The 18,102-nt window shown below is 51.5% G+C and overlaps 2 protein-coding genes across 2 annotated transcripts; one reads left to right on the forward strand and one right to left on the reverse strand.

Annotated features, from left to right (window-relative positions):
• Window positions 1-301: 301 nt before the first annotated feature.
• Window positions 302-15,041, forward strand: DNAAF2 (dynein axonemal assembly factor 2). Its single transcript, XM_056492188.1, has 3 exons — window positions 302-2,437; window positions 11,855-12,001; window positions 13,716-15,041. The coding sequence occupies exons 1-3, from the start codon at window positions 566-568 to the stop codon at window positions 14,352-14,354; spliced, it is 2,658 nt and encodes an 885-aa protein (XP_056348163.1). The 5' UTR covers window positions 302-565; the 3' UTR covers window positions 14,355-15,041.
• A 781-nt stretch (window positions 15,042-15,822) lies between these two features.
• On the reverse strand, window positions 15,823-17,678 carry MGAT2 (alpha-1,6-mannosyl-glycoprotein 2-beta-N-acetylglucosaminyltransferase). Its single transcript, XM_056492191.1, has one exon. The coding sequence runs from the start codon at window positions 17,618-17,620 to the stop codon at window positions 16,283-16,285; it is 1,338 nt and encodes a 445-aa protein (XP_056348166.1). The 5' UTR covers window positions 17,621-17,678; the 3' UTR covers window positions 15,823-16,282.
• Window positions 17,679-18,102: the final 424 nt, after the last annotated feature.

Genomic DNA, 18,102 nt, shown 5'->3' on the forward strand with positions numbered 1-18,102 from the left:
AGGTAAGTGGAGGAACCATCTGTATCAAACAGGAAAGAATTTTTTTTAAAAATTATTTAAAAATAAGAATTAAAGATAAGGAGGAACCTGCTATATCAAAAAGGAAAAGGAATTAAAAAAGAATTAAAGATAAGGAGAACTTGCATAGCTGGCTATCTGGAAGGAGTTTGGAATTGGGGGTAGGATTTTCCTTAGTCTGGGGAATGGCCAGGAAAGATCTGTGAGGTTTTATAATGGCAGCACCAGTTTGAAGATGGCGTTAGACAGGCAGGACAAGGAGTGGTGAAACAAGGACATTATCTGTGAGGGGATGGCAGTGGAGCTCAGGGCTTGGGAGGAACACAAACTTCGAGAAGGATGAAGTGACTGATGCCAGGGGTGATGGTGAAGCTGCTGAGGGCAGGGAAAAGGCGAGGCCTCAGCCCTGAGGGACAGCCCGCCATGGTGTTTGGCGTCTCCATGGTAACCGCCGCACCGGAGCCGCCATCTTGTTTACCGTCACCACAGCAACGCCCGCCATCTTGTTCGGCGTCCCCACAGCAGCGCTCCGGGCCGGGCCGGGGCCATGGCGGGCGCGGGGCCGCTGCACGACCTGGAGCTGAGCGCCGAGGAGGCGGAGCGGCTCCGCAGCGCCTTCCGCGACGAGCGCTTCCGCGAGCTCTTCGCAGAGTTCGCGGCCGAGCTCACCGACCCCGAGCAGCGCCGGCTGTACGAGGAGGAGGTGGCGGCGCTGGAGCGGGAGCGCGGCGTGGAGGTGCGCTTCGTGCACCCGACACCGGGCTTCGTGCTGCGGACCAGCCAGGAGGGCTCCCGCCGCTGCTACATCAATGTCTGCAGCAACGCGCTGATGGGGGAGCCGCGGGCCCGCGCCGAGCGCGGCGGGCAGCGCTGGGAGCTGCCCTACAGCCTGGCCCCGGGCCGCGAGGAGCTGCGCCCCGCCGGCCGCCGCCGCCTCCTGTACGACGTGGTGTTCCACCCCGCCGCGCTGCGCCTGGCCGCCCGCAGCGCCCGCTTCCGCCGCCTGCTCTGCGACACGGCGCTGGAGGCCGTGGAGAACAACTGCGGGGTGCGGCTGGACCGCGGCAACGCCACGGTCCTGCGAGGAGTCTCCTACAAGGGCGTCCCGCAGGCGCCCGTCATCCGCTCCCCGCTGCCCGGCGGCGCCCCAAAGCCGCCCGACGACGGCGAGTCCCCGCTGCCGCCCTTCCCCTTCCCGCCCGCCGCTCCCCCGAAGCCGCCCGCCGCCGCAGCCTCCCCGCCCGCCGCGGCCCCGCCGCCCGCCGGCCCCACCACGCCGCGCTGGAGCATCCGCCACCGCTCCTACGTGGACCTGCAGGACTACCGGCACAGCCGCGACTCGGCGCCCAGCCCGGTGCCGCGGGAGCTGGTGGTGACGGTGGAGCTGCCGCTGCTGCGCTCTGCCGAGCAGGCGGAGCTGGAGATCCGCGGGCGGGAGCTGCGGCTGGACTCGCAGCGTCCCGCCTACCGCCTGCGGCTCCGCCTTCCCTACGACGTGGACGAGAGCGGCGGGCGGGCGGCCTTCAACCGGGCCCAGCGGCAGCTGCAGGTCACGCTGCCCGTGGTGCTGCCGCGGGAACCGGCGGCCCCGGGCGGGGAGCGGCTGGAGGGGGCCGAGCCCGCTGCCGAGGGGCCGGCGGAGGCAGGGCCGGCACAGGCGGGGCCGGCACAGGCGGGCGGCGGAGCGGCTCCTCCCCCGGAACTCGGCCCTGGCGGCGCGGCCCGGAGCACGTGTGAGCCGCCGGCCGAACCCCTCGGTGACCCACGGTGTGATCCTCCCGCTGGTCCATCTCCCGAGCCCCTCGCTGATCCGCCCGCTGAACTGCCCGTAGAACCACTCTGTGATCCACCCGCTGATCCCCTCACTGCACCCTCGGGTGAAGCCCCCGTTGATCCAACCTCTGAACCCTTTGCTGACTCCCCCGCTGAAGCTGCCACTGATCCAACCAGTGACCCCCTCTCCGAACCCTTCACCGAACCCGCTCATCCACCCGCAGAACCACCAACCGAGCCCCCGGACCCGCCTTCGCCCTGCTCCGCTGCCGCTTCCCCCATCGCCATCCCCGAGCCAGCCATGCCCACCGGGGACACCGAGGGCCACCCCAGCCCGGTGGCCACGTGCCCTCCCTTCCGTGCCCGGCAGGACGAGGCGTCCCTCACGCTGCTGCTGCTGGTGCCCGGCATCCAGCCGGAGAGCCTCCGTGGGGACGTGGGCAGCCAGCACTACAGCCTGCGCTTCTGCACCGCCACCGCCGCCTTCGCGCTGTTCCTGCGCGTCCCTGCCCCGGCATCGCTGCTGTCCCCCGAGAGCAGCGTCAGCGTCTCTGCCCACAACGCCGTGGTGCGGCTCGCCAAGGGCCCCGGCAGCACCGGCCTCTGGGACAGCTTCAGCTTCGGCCTGGAGCCCTCTGCCCTGCAGGTAACAGCGGCACGTTCGGGGTGTCACTGCCTGTGACACTGTCACTGCCCTTCTTTGCACCTCCAGTGCTCTAAGGCACCAACCCCGGAGCTCTATAGGCTCCTGCTCTGGAGCTCTTAGGCTCCTAAGTCGTCGGTAATCTTCTAAATAAGCAAATAAGCAGCTAATAGTTAAAAAGGTTATTTATTACGAAGCACATCATATTACAAAGCACATCTTATTACAAAGCACATCAGTCTCAACAGTACACAGACAAGCAATGGCAAAAAGCAATGGCAAAGCACCTAGCAATAAGTGAATGGCTAGAAGCCCTGGCAAAAGCCAATGGCTAAAAGCAAGTGGCTAAAAGCACCAACTCTTCCCAATACAAATTCTTGTATAGGATTTTTCCAACAAGCTAAGATGCAAACTCTGACCATCACTCTTTAACCTATTAGAATTCTAGTTTCTTAACACGCCAGGTTATGTATAGAACTACATATACAATCTGTCTTGTTCTATGTAAGAAATGTCAGCAATATTCCTACTACAGCTCTATTATATCTAAGCACTGTCTTCAACTGTGGGCCTGGAGCCTCTACTGCAGATATCAGTGTGTTTCAACCTTCATTAGAGCACTCACTGCTACTGTGGCATTTGAAACCTTTCACTCACTAAAAGCATCAGAACTCACCCTAAAACTTACTGACTTGTACTTAAAAATCTACTTTATGTGCGAGTTGCTTAACATACTTCAGTCCATCCAAAGGCTTTAACTCAATCCCTGCACACTGATTTCTCTGAAGAATTCAGAGGCCCCTGACTCGCTGACCAGCAGCTGCCCGAGGTGGCAGCGCTGCTGTTGGGTGAGAGGTGGCTCAGGGAGGTGGGAGGGGAGCTGGAAGTTGCAGCTTCCTCCGAGAGCCGCTCCCGGATGTCAGCGCCGTGCCCTGGGTGTGCGAGGCTTGTACGAGGTCACACCATGGAGCTGACACCTTCATCCTTGCCATTGCAATGACTTCTGCCTCTCACACACTTTTTTTTTTTTTTTTCAGGGAAATTCTGGTGGTGAATGAAAAGGGAGCCTATGTCCTTTATGTCCTTAGTGTTCACTTTTAAAGCCCTGTAAATTGCTTGTGCTGCCTGTTCACACAAAGAAGGCTCTTTATGATACACCAGACTTACACAGTGTGCATACATGAAGTGTAGGGGGAGAGTCCCTGTGTCTGTGTTTTGGGACAGAATTCCCATTTACAGCCACAGGAACACTTATTAGTTCAACCAGAGCAGAACAGCAGGCAGCAGCTGTGAACTGTCCCAGTTTGCTGGGGTAAATCTTCATCTGCCCTGCCTGAATATGATTCTAGTTTAGTATTTTCTAATTTTATGGATGGGACATTTTATGGAAGGGATGCCACCTTGTGACACTCTGTCCAGACTCACACAAGTTTTATAGAGAACCATGTTCCTCTGTGAGCTCAGACTCTCAGACAGTTTCTCATGAGCAGGGATTAAAGCTGCTCAGTTCTTGTGTAACCTTCCAGCCATGGGATTTGGAGTTTGGCTGGAGTTGAGAGCAATAAAATCCTCTGCAGTTTGGATCACGTGCCCTGGGAGTGCAGGTCCAGGAAGCTGGCAGGCTTCAAGTGTATCCACTGGGATAGACTTGGCTTGGAGCAGCTTAATTGCTCCATCCCTACAACTAGAAATGACTTGTGGATGATTTTGAAAGGTATTTATCCAATTAGTGTTTGTGCAGCTGAAACCACCTTGGATTTCCCATTTAGCAGCCACACACCTTTTATAACAGCAATTCCTGAGAAGGAGGAGCTGATCATTTCGGGGAAGTATCAAAGATGATGAATTTATGGAGAACCACCCACGCTGAGCTGTTTGCAGAGCATTTCCTTTGCTTTTACCAGAGCAGGAGCCTGCAAGTCTGTGCAAGTGGGGCCACAGAACACTCAGTGCTGCTGTTCACTGCTGTGATCTGGCTCTGCCTGTTGCCACGTCAAAAAAGCCACTGTGTAAACTCCTGCCTGTTTTCTGTGCAGGTACAGAGGCTGCCCAGGGCACTGGTGGAGTCCCCATCCCTGGAAATGCTCAAAAAAACCTGTAAATGTGGCACTTGAGGACATGGTTTAGTGGTGAACATGGTGGTGGCTGCACTAATGGTTGGAAGTTTGGTATATGGATTTGTTACTGCAATTGGAGGAACATTTTGTGATTTAAAGTTGTTAAAAAGCCAACCAGTAATGAGATTTTTTTGCTTTGTGAGTTATAAAACCCCCCTGAATGTGCTGATTTTATTATATATTGCAAAATATTTTGGGTGGAGTAGGAGAAAGAGATTGGTCATTAGTCATCAGCTTCCTGGCCATTCATTCACAGCAGACTCCAAAAGATTCTCCTGGCCTCCAGTTCTTTTGGACACTGGGCCTGCAAATTGAAGCAGGAGAAATAAACTGAAGTCATTTGTCCTGTTTGCTTTTTTTAAAATCTGCTATTTCCCCAAAGTGCCTGAGAGCTGCACTAGCTCAGAGTGAAGGGAGAAAAATGAATATTTAATTAGAGCCACTATTACATGCTGCCTTCTGGCCATTAACCATTTGTTCCTGGTCGCTTTTCTTCTACTTATGTTGATTTCTTCAATTTATCTGATGCCACCTTGGGGGTTTTTCTGCCTTGAGTCTCATTCTGTAAATCAGAGCTGTGGTTCTTGCATGTAAGGAGTCACATCAGTCATTGCAGAGTGCAGAGCAGTGCCCTGTTAATGCCTGCAGGGAGATTTTGGGGCTGAGGGGAGCAGGAATTTCATCCTGGAGCAGGAATTTTATCCTGCACCTCCCAACCTGCTTGTTGGTCATCTCCTCTCACACAGCAGTGTTGCCAGAGGATGGTGCCTGGCAAAAGTGAATCATGGAATAGTTTGGGTTGGAAAAGATCTTAAAACTCAACCAACTCCACCCCTGCCAGAGGCAGAGACACCTTCCCCTGTCCCAGGTTGCTCCAAGCCCTGTCTAGTTTTTTTAACAGCCATGGAATTCCTGCTCTGCTCTGCTCTGGGAAGTTCCTTCCTGCTGTTATTTCATGGAACAGATTCCTCATTGCCTGCCCAAATCATCCCCATTCACTGCCACTTCCTTCTTGGAATTTGGGCTGATCCACAACTGGCAGAAGAATGAGCTGAGCTCGTCCTTTGAACACCATGCTAGAAACAGAACTTCAAGAGCTGCTTTTCCTTTGGTGGTCAGCTGTGGCTGAATCCCTGTGCTGGAGGATGATCTGTGTAGAGCTCAGTTTCCATAGATGCTGAGCAGTTGGAATTCCCACCCTAGCAAATACCTCTTTTCAGGAAACCTTTACAGTGCCCTGCTCCTCCCTGGATTTAACTGTGAGGAGTTTCACTCCTGGGCCAAACCAGAATATCCACACTGCAGTTGGACTTGATGATCTTGGAGGTCTTTTCCATCCTATCGATTCCATGACTTGTTATGGTGATCAGAAATCCTATAAAAATAAAAAATTTCCTATCTTTGGATATTGTGGGCTTAGGCTCACATATTTCAGGGGTTTAAAAGCCACCTTTTGTCACTGCTCTGGTGCTGTCACTGCACCAGAGACCACAGTGCTGATCCTTCTGCAGGGTTTGCTCCAGACCCTGTTTTTCCAGGGAATAATCTCATGACCTGAGGAAGCTGCCTGATTTCCCCACTGCCAAAATCTCTGCTCTTTGCCTCCAAATACCAGCCATGGGCTGTGCTCTCTTCATTGCAGTTCACCCTCTATAACCTTCTACACCTTTTGCTTAAATCCTGGGAATTCAGCCTGGGAAACTCTTGCTTCAGAGAGTTCTCCTTCATTTCCAGACAACACAGCCTGGGGAGTAAATGATGAAGGAAGAGTGGTTGGGAGTTAAATAACCATTAATAAAATTTGTAAGCCTGCCAGGCAGGGTTTCTGAGAACATGTCCCAGTGTGTCCTGGTTTATGGTAGTGCTGGAGCTGGGCAATTACAGAAATTGTGTCTTTGGAAAGCACTTGGAATGTCTTGGAATTTTTGGCCTCCTGGGGTTAAATGCTCAATTCCTAGCAGAAATAAAAATCACTTTTCTAGAGGTGTATTGAGCTGCTGAGACTTGAGGGTTCAGTTCTCAGAGTATGTGAAAAACATTTGGCAGGTAATTCATTCTGCCAGCAGTTTTGGGGTCGTGTCTGCTCATTTTCATGGGATTAGAAAAAGAGTGGTTCATGCAGGAATTCCCTTGTAGGCTGATCCCCACCCTTCCTGCCCTTCTCAGAGGCCTGGGATGGGTTTGGTCAGAGGATGTGTGCTCAGCCCTCACTCAGCTCCCCCCGGGTACCCCTTGCTGGGCAGGGAATTGCAGCCAGCCCATCCCTTTCCTAAAAGACCCTGTCAGATCTTCTGGAGAATATCAGGATTTAACTCACATAAACCCCCACAGGGCTCCAGAGAACAGCAGGGAGCAGAGGAAAACAGAGGAAATAGTTCCTCTGCTTCCCTATGCATTGCTTTTTTTTTTTTTTTTTTTTTTTTTAACATTTACAGGCTGAAAAAGATTATACGGAACATTCCTGAGGAGTTCATGGCTGGAGCTGAGTCTGAGTTGTGCTGTGTGTGAGGGATCCAAATGGGAATTGCTCAGAGATAGGGAAGTTTTGTTTGACTTTTCTGGGAGTGTTGAGGCCTCCATGCAGGATGTTCTCCATGGATATGAATTTTCTGCTTGGCACAGCCACCAGGGCCTTGTGAAGGAGACCCTTTGGAAGCTGCTGGTGCTTTTTCCTTCAGTAGCAGCTGGTAAAAAAAGATGTGGAGCTGTTGGAGCAAGTCCAGAGAGGCCAGAGAGGCTGGAGCCCTATTCTCTGGAGCCAGGCTGGGAGAGCTGGGAATGTTCCCTGGAGAGGAGAAGGATCCAGGGAGAGCTGAGGGCACCTGGAGGGATCCAGGAGAGCTGGAGAGGGACTGGGGACAGGGATGGAGGGACAGGACACAGGGAATGGGACACTGCCAGGGGCAGGGATGGATGGGATGTTGGGAATTGGGAATTCCTGGCTGGGCTGGAATTGCCAGATTTGCTGTGGCTGCCCCTGGATCCCTGGCAGTGCCCAAGGCCAGGCTGGACACTGGGACAGTGGGAGTGTCCCTGCCATGGGACAGTGGTGGCACTGGGTGGGGTATAAGGTCCCTTCCAGCCCAAACCATTCTGGGATTCTGGGATGGTTAAGTGCCCCCTAGAAGAGGCTGGGATAAGGTGATCTGGGCTGATCCAGCCTGGCCTTGGACACTTCCAGGGATCCAGGGGCAGCCACAGCTTCTCTGGGCACCCTGTGCCAGGGTCTCACCACCCTCATAGCCAGGAATTCCCAAGTCCCAATATCCCACCTGGATTTCCCTACATCACTTGTGTGACAGAGGTGACAGAGTTCTGCTTCTCCTGGCCCTGGGGCTGTGTGGAAAAGGCCAAGGGCTGGAAGAGCCCCCTGGGCTGTGCTGGGCTGTCACTGAGCTCAGAATTAGGGCTCTTGTGGAGAAATGTTTTCCTTGGTTGGAGAGTTCAACCAAGCATGAAACCTTGAGAGCCATGCTGGGAAGTACAAGACACGGATGTTTTAAACCTTTGCCACCTTTGGTGGAGAAATCCATCCCGGAGAGCTGTTCTGCCCTCATTTCCAGGCTATTTGGAGTTGCTACAGAGTTTCTTTGAAAGTCAGGGTGATAATTTTCAGTTTCCAAGCTACTATAAAGACTTATTGTAATAGTCAGGGGTTCCTTCTAAGACGATGCTGCTGGAAACTGGGGCTGTTGAATGTAATCCTCCAACAGTTTATTTTTGGTTCAGTTAATTCTGTGCTCAGCATTTCAAGGCTCTTGGCAAGTTTTTTGGGAGGTCAGAGAAGGACAAAGAAGGAGAACACAACAAACTTATTATTTCACGTTTTTCAAAGTAATCTCCTTCCCAAGCTACATTAAGGACCATAATTAGTTTGCTCCTGCTATAAAACAAACTAATTTCTGGATAGTCTTTAATTGGAAGCTGCATTTTGGGAATTATGTGACTACACAAAACAGTTATGTCAGGAAACATTATTAACCTGCTGATGGAGCTCATCAAAGCTTCTTTAGAGCTGTTTCATCTTTGCTGTCATGAGCACCTCAGAAAAGTTTTCATTTCACTACATGTACCAAAACTTTGAGCTTCAGATTCTCAAGTCTCAGAGCTGGTTTGTGCTGAGACCTCACAAATGCAGAGGTCAGGAAATCCAGGTCCTTTTCCATGTTGGCATGAATTGTTGGGTTTTGATGAGAGAGGTTGTGGCTGTCCCATCCCTGGAATTGTCCAAGGCCAGTTTGGATGGGGTTTGGAGCAGCCTGGGATAGAGGAAGGGATTTCAATCCCCTCCCAACCCAAACCATGCTGTGATTCCCTGATCCTCTCATTACAGGAGCCACCAAAATAATTTAAGCCTGAAATCTGTCCTGCTTTTCAAACTTGCAGCCTGTGTGGGAGGTAACTCTGGATGGAAACTGTCTTCAATTTGGATAAATTAAGGCAGAGCAAACCCATGTGAGAGCAGAGGGCAGCCAGGAGGGGCTGAGAGACACAAGGACAGGCTTGAATGATGAAGTGTTCCAGAAACCAGAGTCAGCCCTGCTAACATTTATGTTAATTTGGTCTCAGTTTAGTCACAGGGAAAAATGAATGTGTACCAAACAGCAGATGACAGTGTGTGCAGGGAAAAACAAATTAAATTCGAAGTTGCTAAGAGAGCATCATAAATACCAGAAAATAAACGGCTTAAACTGAAGAATTATTTTACAGGGTCATTGAAATCAGCTGCAGATGGTTGTCCTCTGTTTGCTCTGGCTTGGAAGGCAGAGCAGGCTTTAGAATAAATTCCTGAATCATTTTTTTCTGAGGTCTGTGCTCTGATAACATCTGCAGTAATATAAATGCCTCGGTGTGTGCTGCCCCTGAATGCAAAGTCTGAGTTCCAGTGGCTGGTGGAACAGGCTAATGATAATCACCTAATTGACAACAAACCCATCCCAGGTCCGTGATTTATGGCAGGCCACGGGGTGGGGATGGGATAAAATGGTAAATACTTGTGGGAATTTGGTGTTGGGCTGGGATGAAACTTGGTAAAATCTGTTTGCTGTAATGAGTCAGAATAACGGAGCAACATCACAAGTTTGATTTTTATCCTCATTTAAAGTACTTATAAAGTACTATAAAGTATTTATAGAATATTCTGAACTGGAAGATCACCCAGTCCATCTCCTGTCCCTACCCAGACCCCCAGCATTCCCACCCTGGCATCCCTGGTGTCCAAACTCTCCTGGAGCTCTGGCAGCCTTGGGAATGTCACCATTCAGTGCCAGCACCTCTGGTTCCTGGTAATAGACCTCCCATCCAGTTTTTAAGCAATATTTTCCGTGAAGAAAACAAATTCTTTTGCTTTTAATCAGGAAGAAATTCTCCAGGAAGATTCAGTGTGTCTGTTGCCAAATTGCAAAGTTCTGATTGCTCTGAGGAGGAGCTGGTGTCCCTCACACAGCCATGGGTGCCAAATGCAGATTCAGGGGGAAAAGAGATTATTTTCCTCATTTTATGGAGGAAAAGTAGGATGGGACTTGGAGCAACCTGGTCTTGTGGGATGTAATTAAAGGTCCTGAAATACATCCCATGGCAGGGGGCTGGAATGAGATGAGCTGGAAGGTCCCTTCCAACCCAAACCTCGCTGATTCCCTGACTTTTATTTTTCAGCTGGGTGAGGAGAGTTGTGCTTTGCCCTCCTTGGAAGTGCAGGCAGGGCACCAAAATCCCAAATGCCCTCCAGGGGAGGCTGAGCAATCCAGGGCAGAGCTGGGAATTCTCTGAGCCTCCCAAGGATGAAGTTCAGGAGCCTGTGGGAGTTCTGGTGCTGCCCAGATTTGGTGTCTGCAGCCCCTGCTGTGACACCTTCCCCTGAGCTCTGCAGAGCATTTCCACAGCCTAAAGCTCTGGCAGATCCCTCTCTGGCAGCCAGGAATGGATGCAGCACGAGGGAATTAGAATTTTAGGCTTTGCATGCAGAAATGCAAGAAGTAGGGATGTTCTGAGAGGGTTTTCAGTCAGGGCAGCTCTGCTGCTCTTTAATCTCTCCCCAAACCATCCCAGCATCCAGTGCTGGCTCTTTGCCTGGATTGTAATCTTTCTGGATAGAAAATGAATCCAGTCCTCTGCCTTGGAAAACCAGCAGTATGTATGTTATGAGTTTCCATATTGTGATTTCTAATTTAACCAGTGGAAAAAATAGGACTCTGGCTTATTTTTCCAATCCTGTTTGGGTTTTTTTTTATTTTTTTTTTTTTCAAGATGACAGTTAAATTTTGTACCTCAGACACAATGTGACATCTGGCTGTGCATAAGGCTTCATCCACAGGGGGCCAAAAATGTGCAGAATTGTCTTTTTGCTTCTCGGTCTGCAAGATGTCAGTGATAATTGAATGTAACTTTCATTGGATTGACACGAGGGTTGAACTGGACCGAGAAATTGAAAAGTGTGACTTAATGTGGAAGGTTTGCAACTTGTCCCTGTTATTTCCAATTAAATAAGGAAGGTAAGTCCCAGAACCTAAAGTACTCCTCCAGGTCAGACCATTTTTATTGTGCCTGTCCTTCCCCTCAGCCTACACAGATGATGTAGGAATAACACAAGGACAGGGAAAGCTCTGTTTCCTATCAAACAGCCCCTCCAGGATGTATTTTAGGACCTTTAATTACCTGCCACTGATTTCAATCTCTAAACCTGTAGCAACATGTTTCAGGTTGTTTATGCAGGGCCTGGAAACACACCCCAGGCTGTGTCTGCCTGTGGATACCTCTCCTTTGTTTTTGTGTTTTTTGTTTCCACCTGGCTTGTCTGCGTGGAGATCAGAGCAGCCTCAGTGGTTGGGTGTGAAATGGATCCAGCCCTGAGCGTTCCAGATCTGATCTCAGAGTGAAGTTCCTGCAGTGCCTCTCCCAGGAGGTGTTTGTGTTCTCCTACCACAGACAGGAGACAAACCCACAACAGTCTAGCACCTTCCTGCTCTTAGACAGGTGAGAATGGCACAACGAGGTACAAATCATTTCTCAGAGAGACTCTAAATCTATGTAGTAGTTACCCATCCAAAGAGAGAAATAATATTTCTCTTATACTTGATACAATGCAGATTTGTACTTTCAGGCAAAATTAGCTAAGCACTGGTCTCAATTCATTTCACCTCATTCTTTGAATGTCTGGCTTAGAATTTCTCTGTCAAGACACAAGTGTGCTGTGAAACTTGGGAACTGCTGTCCTGGCTTTCTTTGCAGTGAGTTTTTAGCCCAAAAATCCCTGAAGTTTAACACAGAAAGAACATAACCTGCTGTTTTCTCTCTTTTTCTGTAGGAAAGATTGTTTGTCAGTGAGGAGAACGTTGATGGATTTCTAGGCACTGCTTTCTGCCCTTCCCCTTGCTCCCAATCAGCACTGGAAAACCAGCCATTAATTGAAGTGCTGGATGTTACTGAGGACAGAATTCAAATCAGGGTGGAGGTAAGGATCCAGGAGCTGCACAGGCTGATTTATGTTCTTCAGCAAGATCCTATCAAAGCCCACTGAAACAGCTTTGTTCCTGTTTTGTCCTGAGGAAGCAGGGAAAACCCAGGACTGGGGTTATTTGCAAGTGTAAATGTCAGTTTTCAGAGGTGAAGCTTGTGTTTGTGCCATTTAATGTCACCAAAGCATTGAAACCTCTGTTTCATTTGGAAGATGCAGAACTGTGATCCAGTCATTTTTTAAAAAGTGCTTTTTCCTTGCAGGAATAGCTCACTCACTCAGCCTTGTACAGGTAGAGAAATCCTAGAGGGTTTTGTCTGGGAAGAATCTTGCCTCATCTTTATTCAGTCCATGTATTGGAATACTTGGTGGGTTCCTGTTGTGTAGATAATTAAACATGAGGCTATTAATCTTAAACACTGGTCTCAAATTCAATCCTTGTAGTTTCAGCCTCATTCAGGCTCTTCTTCCTCTGTCTAGAACAAGACAGGCTTTTTCTGGGATCTGCCACAAGATTAAACTGTCCTCCTTTAGCAAAATAGATGGACAGATGAAAAAATCCAAATGTTCATTTTGTAAGGAGGAAAATGTGAGGTAAATCCTCCACATTCACTGGGATTTCTGGGTAGGCACTGCATCCAAAATTCATATGAAACTTTTGTTAAAGGAAACAAAAAGCAGGAACAAGCAGGTCACTGCTGTGGCCATGAACTGGGGTTAATGTGTAGCTGGTTTATTGGGAGAGAAGTTCAGATGGAGCACATGACCTCTGGAACTGGGCTGGAGGCCCAAGGAGCTTCCCAAAGATAGTGGATCCAGCTTAACTTCCCCAGCTGCTGTGGGCTGGACATGAAAAAATGAAATTTAAGTGTTGGAGAGCAGATGAGTCTGTTTTGGGACCTAAGGGCAGATGAAATACCTTAAATCATCCCACTCCTGTTCCTTTGTGGGGTCAGGAGTTGCAGCTGATGTTCCTGAGGGTCCCTTCCAGCTCAGGGTATTCCATGATCATGTTCATGTGGGAGAATTGTCCAGTTTGGAAGGGACTGACTGGTGTTTCTCTGGTGAGCAGTGGTTTGGGGGTGTGAGAAAGAGACTCTGTGTCTGAATCCATGAATCCAGCTGTTCTTGGATAGATTCCTCCCTGATCCTGACTCTCCACTGACAGGGACCTCTGAATTACCAGCAGTTCTTTGCCAGAACTCCCAGTAAGGTGAAATTGAGGAAGTGCTGTTTGTCCAGCACCTCTCCCTGTTCCTCCTCTCCCGAGGCAATTCCCAGATGAGCTCTGCAGGCAGTAATTCCCTAATTTCAAGGTTCCAGCCTTGCAACATGAGTTGGGATCCCCTGGCTGGTCGTGTGGCCGCTGGGATTTGGAGATTTGGGAATCAGGCTGGGTGTGGTGAGTGGCTGCTGCATTTCCTAGAGCAGAGGAAACCCTGGGGGAGCAGAACAACCTCCCTGCCACTCATTCCCACGTGCCAGACAGGAGCAGGAAAAGCTCAGCACCCGCTCACTTGGCTTCTAGAAGGGAAATCATGGAATCAACCTGAGCTGGAACCTTAAGGATCATCTGCTTCCAACCCCTTGCCATGGCAGGGCCACTTTCCACTATCCCAGTGGAGCTGAGCTGTTGGAGAAACAAATCTCTCCTGTCTTTGTGTGCACAGTTTGTTCCAGCTATGAAATAATTCATTTATTTCCTTGACAGCCAGCGGAACGTGATGGAGAAGGAACACGTGGCAGCTCAGGGGGAGCCCTGGCTGGAAAGACCGACAGCACCTACCCCGAAACAAAGGCAGAAACAGTGTGTCCTGCAGCTGAGGGACGTGCTGAGGGATCCAGCCCAGCTCCCGGAACAATAGGAACAGCAGCCTGTGCTTCACACCATTGTTTGCAGCATGAACCTCCTGCCACCAGTTCAGCGGTTCCCGGCGGATCCCGGAGAAAGGAGCCCGATTTAGAAAGTGCTGCTGCAGCCGGAGACACAGCCCCGGCGCCGGGCTCCGGGGAACACCCACTGCCGGGGGGCGAGGATGAGGGCGAGGATGAGGGTGAGGGTGAGGGTGAGGGTGAGGGTGAGGGTGAGGGTGAGGATGAGGAGGAGGATGAGGGTGAGGAGGAGGATGAGGGTGAGGATGAGGGTGAGGATGAGGGCGAGGATGAGGATGAGGATGAGGATGAGGATGAGGATGAGGATGAGGAGGTAGCCCCGGGCTCGGGCAGCAGGGCAGTGTCCCCAGTGCTGCGGGAGGTGAACCCCGAGGACGGCAGCGAGCGGATCCTGCGCGACCACCGAACGCGCTGCCCCGTCCTGTTCCACAACTCCCTGCTCTACGAGCTGGATTAGCTGCATTGTTTGAGCATTTCCTTCTGTTGTTTGATGCTTGCTCTGATTTCCATGTGCTGGGTTCCCCCTGGAACTGGTGCAACACCAAAACTTTCCGTTGTTAGCAGTTTAACAATTCCCTAATCGCATCTATGGCAATCATTTTACTTACAGGGAAAGTTGCAGTTGGAGGTGACTCTGAGATCCTGGAAAAAAAAAATGTATCTTTATTGTTTACATAAATTTTTTATTCTCTTCCCACGTTTCAGGGATTATTTGTATATATCCTCAGTCTAATGGCTCCCTTGGGAATTGAGCAGTAGTCATCGTTTTCCAAACCTTTCATTTTGTGATAACTGCAGGATTAGACTCGCAGTGATTCTTAGCAATCAAATGAAATTTCTAATTACCCAGAGAAGTTCTAATTAGTCTCCTAGAAATAATCAACATTTGTACCCTGTACTCCATCCTAGTGCTGTGCTTCAGATCTGCAGCACCCAGATATCCTCAGCTGAACAAACTCCATTGCACAAGAACATCCTCTGGGTGCATGTCTGCTCTGAAGTATTTACAGCTGGTGAAATGGATTCTCTTTATCCAGATTAGATTTATTTTTTTCAGTTTCCCTCGAGTTTCAGCATTTCTCACCTCCCTAAACCACGATAACCAAGAGAACACATCTAATAATAAACTTCCTGTTCCCCTTTCTCACTGCTGCTGAACCAACTTCTGGTTTTGTTTGAGAGGTTCTTTAGAGCAGAGTTATTTCAGGGATGGTCTGGCATTGCTGTCACATTTCTCTGTGAAACACCAGTTTGGGTGTGTGGTTTCAGAGCTCAGCAGGAGTCACAGCTGCCCAGAACACCTGCCCTGCCCTCCCTGGTGGCACATCCTGCTGGAGCTTTGCTGGGCTCAGCTTAACTCCCATCAGCTTTTTGGGAGAGGTCTCCAAGGGTGAGGCACCAGCACAGCTTCAGCAGCAGCCCCAATCCAGTGGAACAGAACACAGAGCAATTACCGTGCAAAATTGTGGTTAAATAACCCCTGGAAAAAGAAAAAAAGCAGCATTTTCTTTCTCTGACACATTTCTGTGTTCTACAAAAGCTGCTGAGGTGCTTCTGCCACAGCAGAGTTCAAAGAGGAGTGGCACTAAAGCTGCTGTAGCAATCACAGATGGCTCCGTGGCCCCAGCTCAGCCCCTTCCCACCACACAGCAGCAGTTTTTACACAGCTAATTGGAAACAACTTCTTTTATTTTGAAATCCAAACAAAAGAGGTGTTGTGCCACCCATTTGCTACTCTTTTCTGCCTCAATTAATGAGTATCATTAAAAATTTAATGAAGTTAAATGCACACTGCTAGAAGGGGTGATGGCACGTGTCCACCCTCGGGATTAAAGAACAGAAACTCTCCCCTCCTTCCCACCCTGACTTTTTAGGAACATGAGATGACATCATCTTTTTGCTGACAATCAAGAACTTCTCTAGGCTTAAAAAACAACAGAATTTTTATTTCGGCAGAACTAAAAAAATCATATATTTATCTACATCGTAGTAAAAACAATGAAATTTATTTTTTTTTTTTTCATCCTTCATATATTCATCGACACAGCGCAACCGAACCGGGACTCGGGGATGGGGTGTGAGGTGGGACCCCAGGCACCACCAGAGCTTTGAAGCACCAAAAAAGATGCACTTAAAAGTGTTCTCCTCCTCCTCCTCCTCCTCCTCCCAGCAAACACAGCAGCAGGTCACTTTTTGCGTAGGGGCTGCAGCACGTCACCCGTTTCCAAAAAGTGGTTGCCAAACATGAGAGATTACTATTTTGGGACACCTTTTAACAAGAATGTTTATTCATATTAAAGCAGAAACCAAGTCATAAATGCTGTTTATACACGTGTGTGCCTGGAAAAGACACAATGGAACAAGTCAGGGAGAAAAGGAGGATCCTCACTGGAGTCTGCGGTAGCTCTTACAGAGTTCGTGGTCCCTGATGTCCCCCCAGCCTCCGTTCTTGACGTGAGGGGACAGGGGAGCCATGGAGTACCTTTTACTGACACTCATCGCCTCGGGAAACAGGTACTGCTGGTTGCTGTTCAAGAGAGAATCGATTTTGGCACTCTGGGTGGACGGTCTGCAGGATTTCTTGTGGTGCATGCCACAGTCCCCCGTGTGAAAAATCCTGGGGATTTCGGGAACCAGCACTTTCCAGAACTTTGGAAGACAAGAGACAGTCAAGTGCTGCAGAGTCCAGTCCCAGTTGTAATCATCGTAGGTGCAGAAGGCGTCCGTGCACTCGATGAGTTTCTGGTAGGTGTCTCTGCCGAAGGCCATGCCCATGTTGTGCTCCGTGGACTTCCACGTCTTCATCTCCACCTTGTCGGCGCGGCCGGCGAAGCCGCCCCGCACGGGGCTGTAGGTGCCGAGCGACACGAGCTGGCACTCGGGGCAGTCGCGCTGGCGCAGCGCCCAGAGCTGCTTGAGGACGTGGTAGAAGTCGGGCGCCAGGTAATGATCCTCCTCCAGGAAGAGCACGGGCCCCGCGTGCTCCCGCAGCGCCCGCACGCGCTCCCACACGAAGTGCAGCTTCCACCACCAGTGGTGCTTGGTCTGCGCGAAGCGCGCCTCGCGGTAGTGCCCGAACGAGTCCGGGAACTCGGCGTTGATGCAGCCCAGGCGCAGCGCCGCCGCCTTGCCCACGTCGCGGGGGCAGTCGCGGGGGTCGTGGCCCGGGAACTCGCGCGGGTACAGCTGGATGCTGAACGGGAAGAACACCTGCAGCACCGGGCAGAAGTCCACGCGGGCCGCCAGCCGGTTCAGCTCCTCGGCCCACAGGTCGTGGCTCAGCACCAGCAGCACGTTCTCCACGCCCGGCGCCCGCCGCAGCGACTCGAGCAGCAGCCGCAGGTGCTCGGCGCGGTCGTGCACCTGCACCACGAGCACCAGGTCGGGCCGCGCCGGGAAGCGCCCCGCGTTCCGCACCGGCTGGTCGAAGTTCAGGCGGTACACGAGCGAGCGGTAACTCAGCGTCTGGTTCTCGGACAGCTCCTCCGCCGCCACGGCGGCCGACGCGTTGGCGGCGGGGCGGCGCGGTACCGCCGCTGGGGGCTCGCTGACCCGCGGCGGCTCCCCGGTGCTACCGGGACCGCCCCGCTGCTGCTGCTGCTGCTGCTGCAGCTGCTGCTGCCGCCGCCGCCCGCCGCCGCCGGTGCCCCAGAGCGCCAGGGCGCAGAGCGCCAGCGCCAGCGCCAGCAGCAGCACCTTGCGCTTGTAGACGCGCAGCCGCATGGTCCCGGCGGCGGCGGCCCCGCTCCGCCGCTCCCGCCGCCGCCGCCGCCGCCGCTCCCGCTCCCAGCGCGCGCGCGCCGCCGCCGCCCCGCGCGCACACGTCGCCGCTCCCCATTGGCCGCCGCCGCGGCGGGTGCTGCGCTGCCATTGGTCGGGTGAGCCGTCAATCAAACCCGCGGCGCTTCCGCCGCTCCGGGGGGGCCGCGCAGCCGCCGCCGCCGCACCGCGCGCTGATTGGACGGCGCAGAAAGGGGGCGGGGCCGGGGCGGGAGCGGGAGGGCGGGAAAGGGCAGCGGGATCCTGCGGGATCGGGGAAAAAAGCGAAAAGAAATGGAAATTATTTTTTATGCGCCAGGAAAACACACGGAAACCATCCGGGTTATAATATATAAGTGAACACTAGGTTTGAAAAACAGCACGGTAAAAATCGTTCTGCAGTGACAAGAGTAAGGTGAGAAATTACCCTAGAAATGCAAGATTAA

Source organism: Oenanthe melanoleuca, chromosome 5 (genome assembly GCF_029582105.1).
Source record: "Oenanthe melanoleuca isolate GR-GAL-2019-014 chromosome 5, OMel1.0, whole genome shotgun sequence".
Classification (NCBI taxonomy): Eukaryota; Metazoa; Chordata; class Aves; order Passeriformes; family Muscicapidae; genus Oenanthe; species Oenanthe melanoleuca.

Coding starts and splice junctions, on each gene's coding strand:
- DNAAF2 (XM_056492188.1), top strand. CDS start 566: ATGGCGGGCGCGGGGCCGCTGCACGACCTGGAGCTGAGCGCCGAGGAG. Junction 2,438..11,854: donor TGGAGCCCTCTGCCCTGCAG/GTAACAGCGGCA, acceptor CTTTTTCTGTAG/GAAAGATTGTTTGTCAGTGA. Junction 12,002..13,715: donor GAATTCAAATCAGGGTGGAG/GTAAGGATCCAG, acceptor TTTCCTTGACAG/CCAGCGGAACGTGATGGAGA.
- MGAT2 (XM_056492191.1), bottom strand. CDS start 17,620: ATGCGGCTGCGCGTCTACAAGCGCAAGGTGCTGCTGCTGGCGCTGGCG.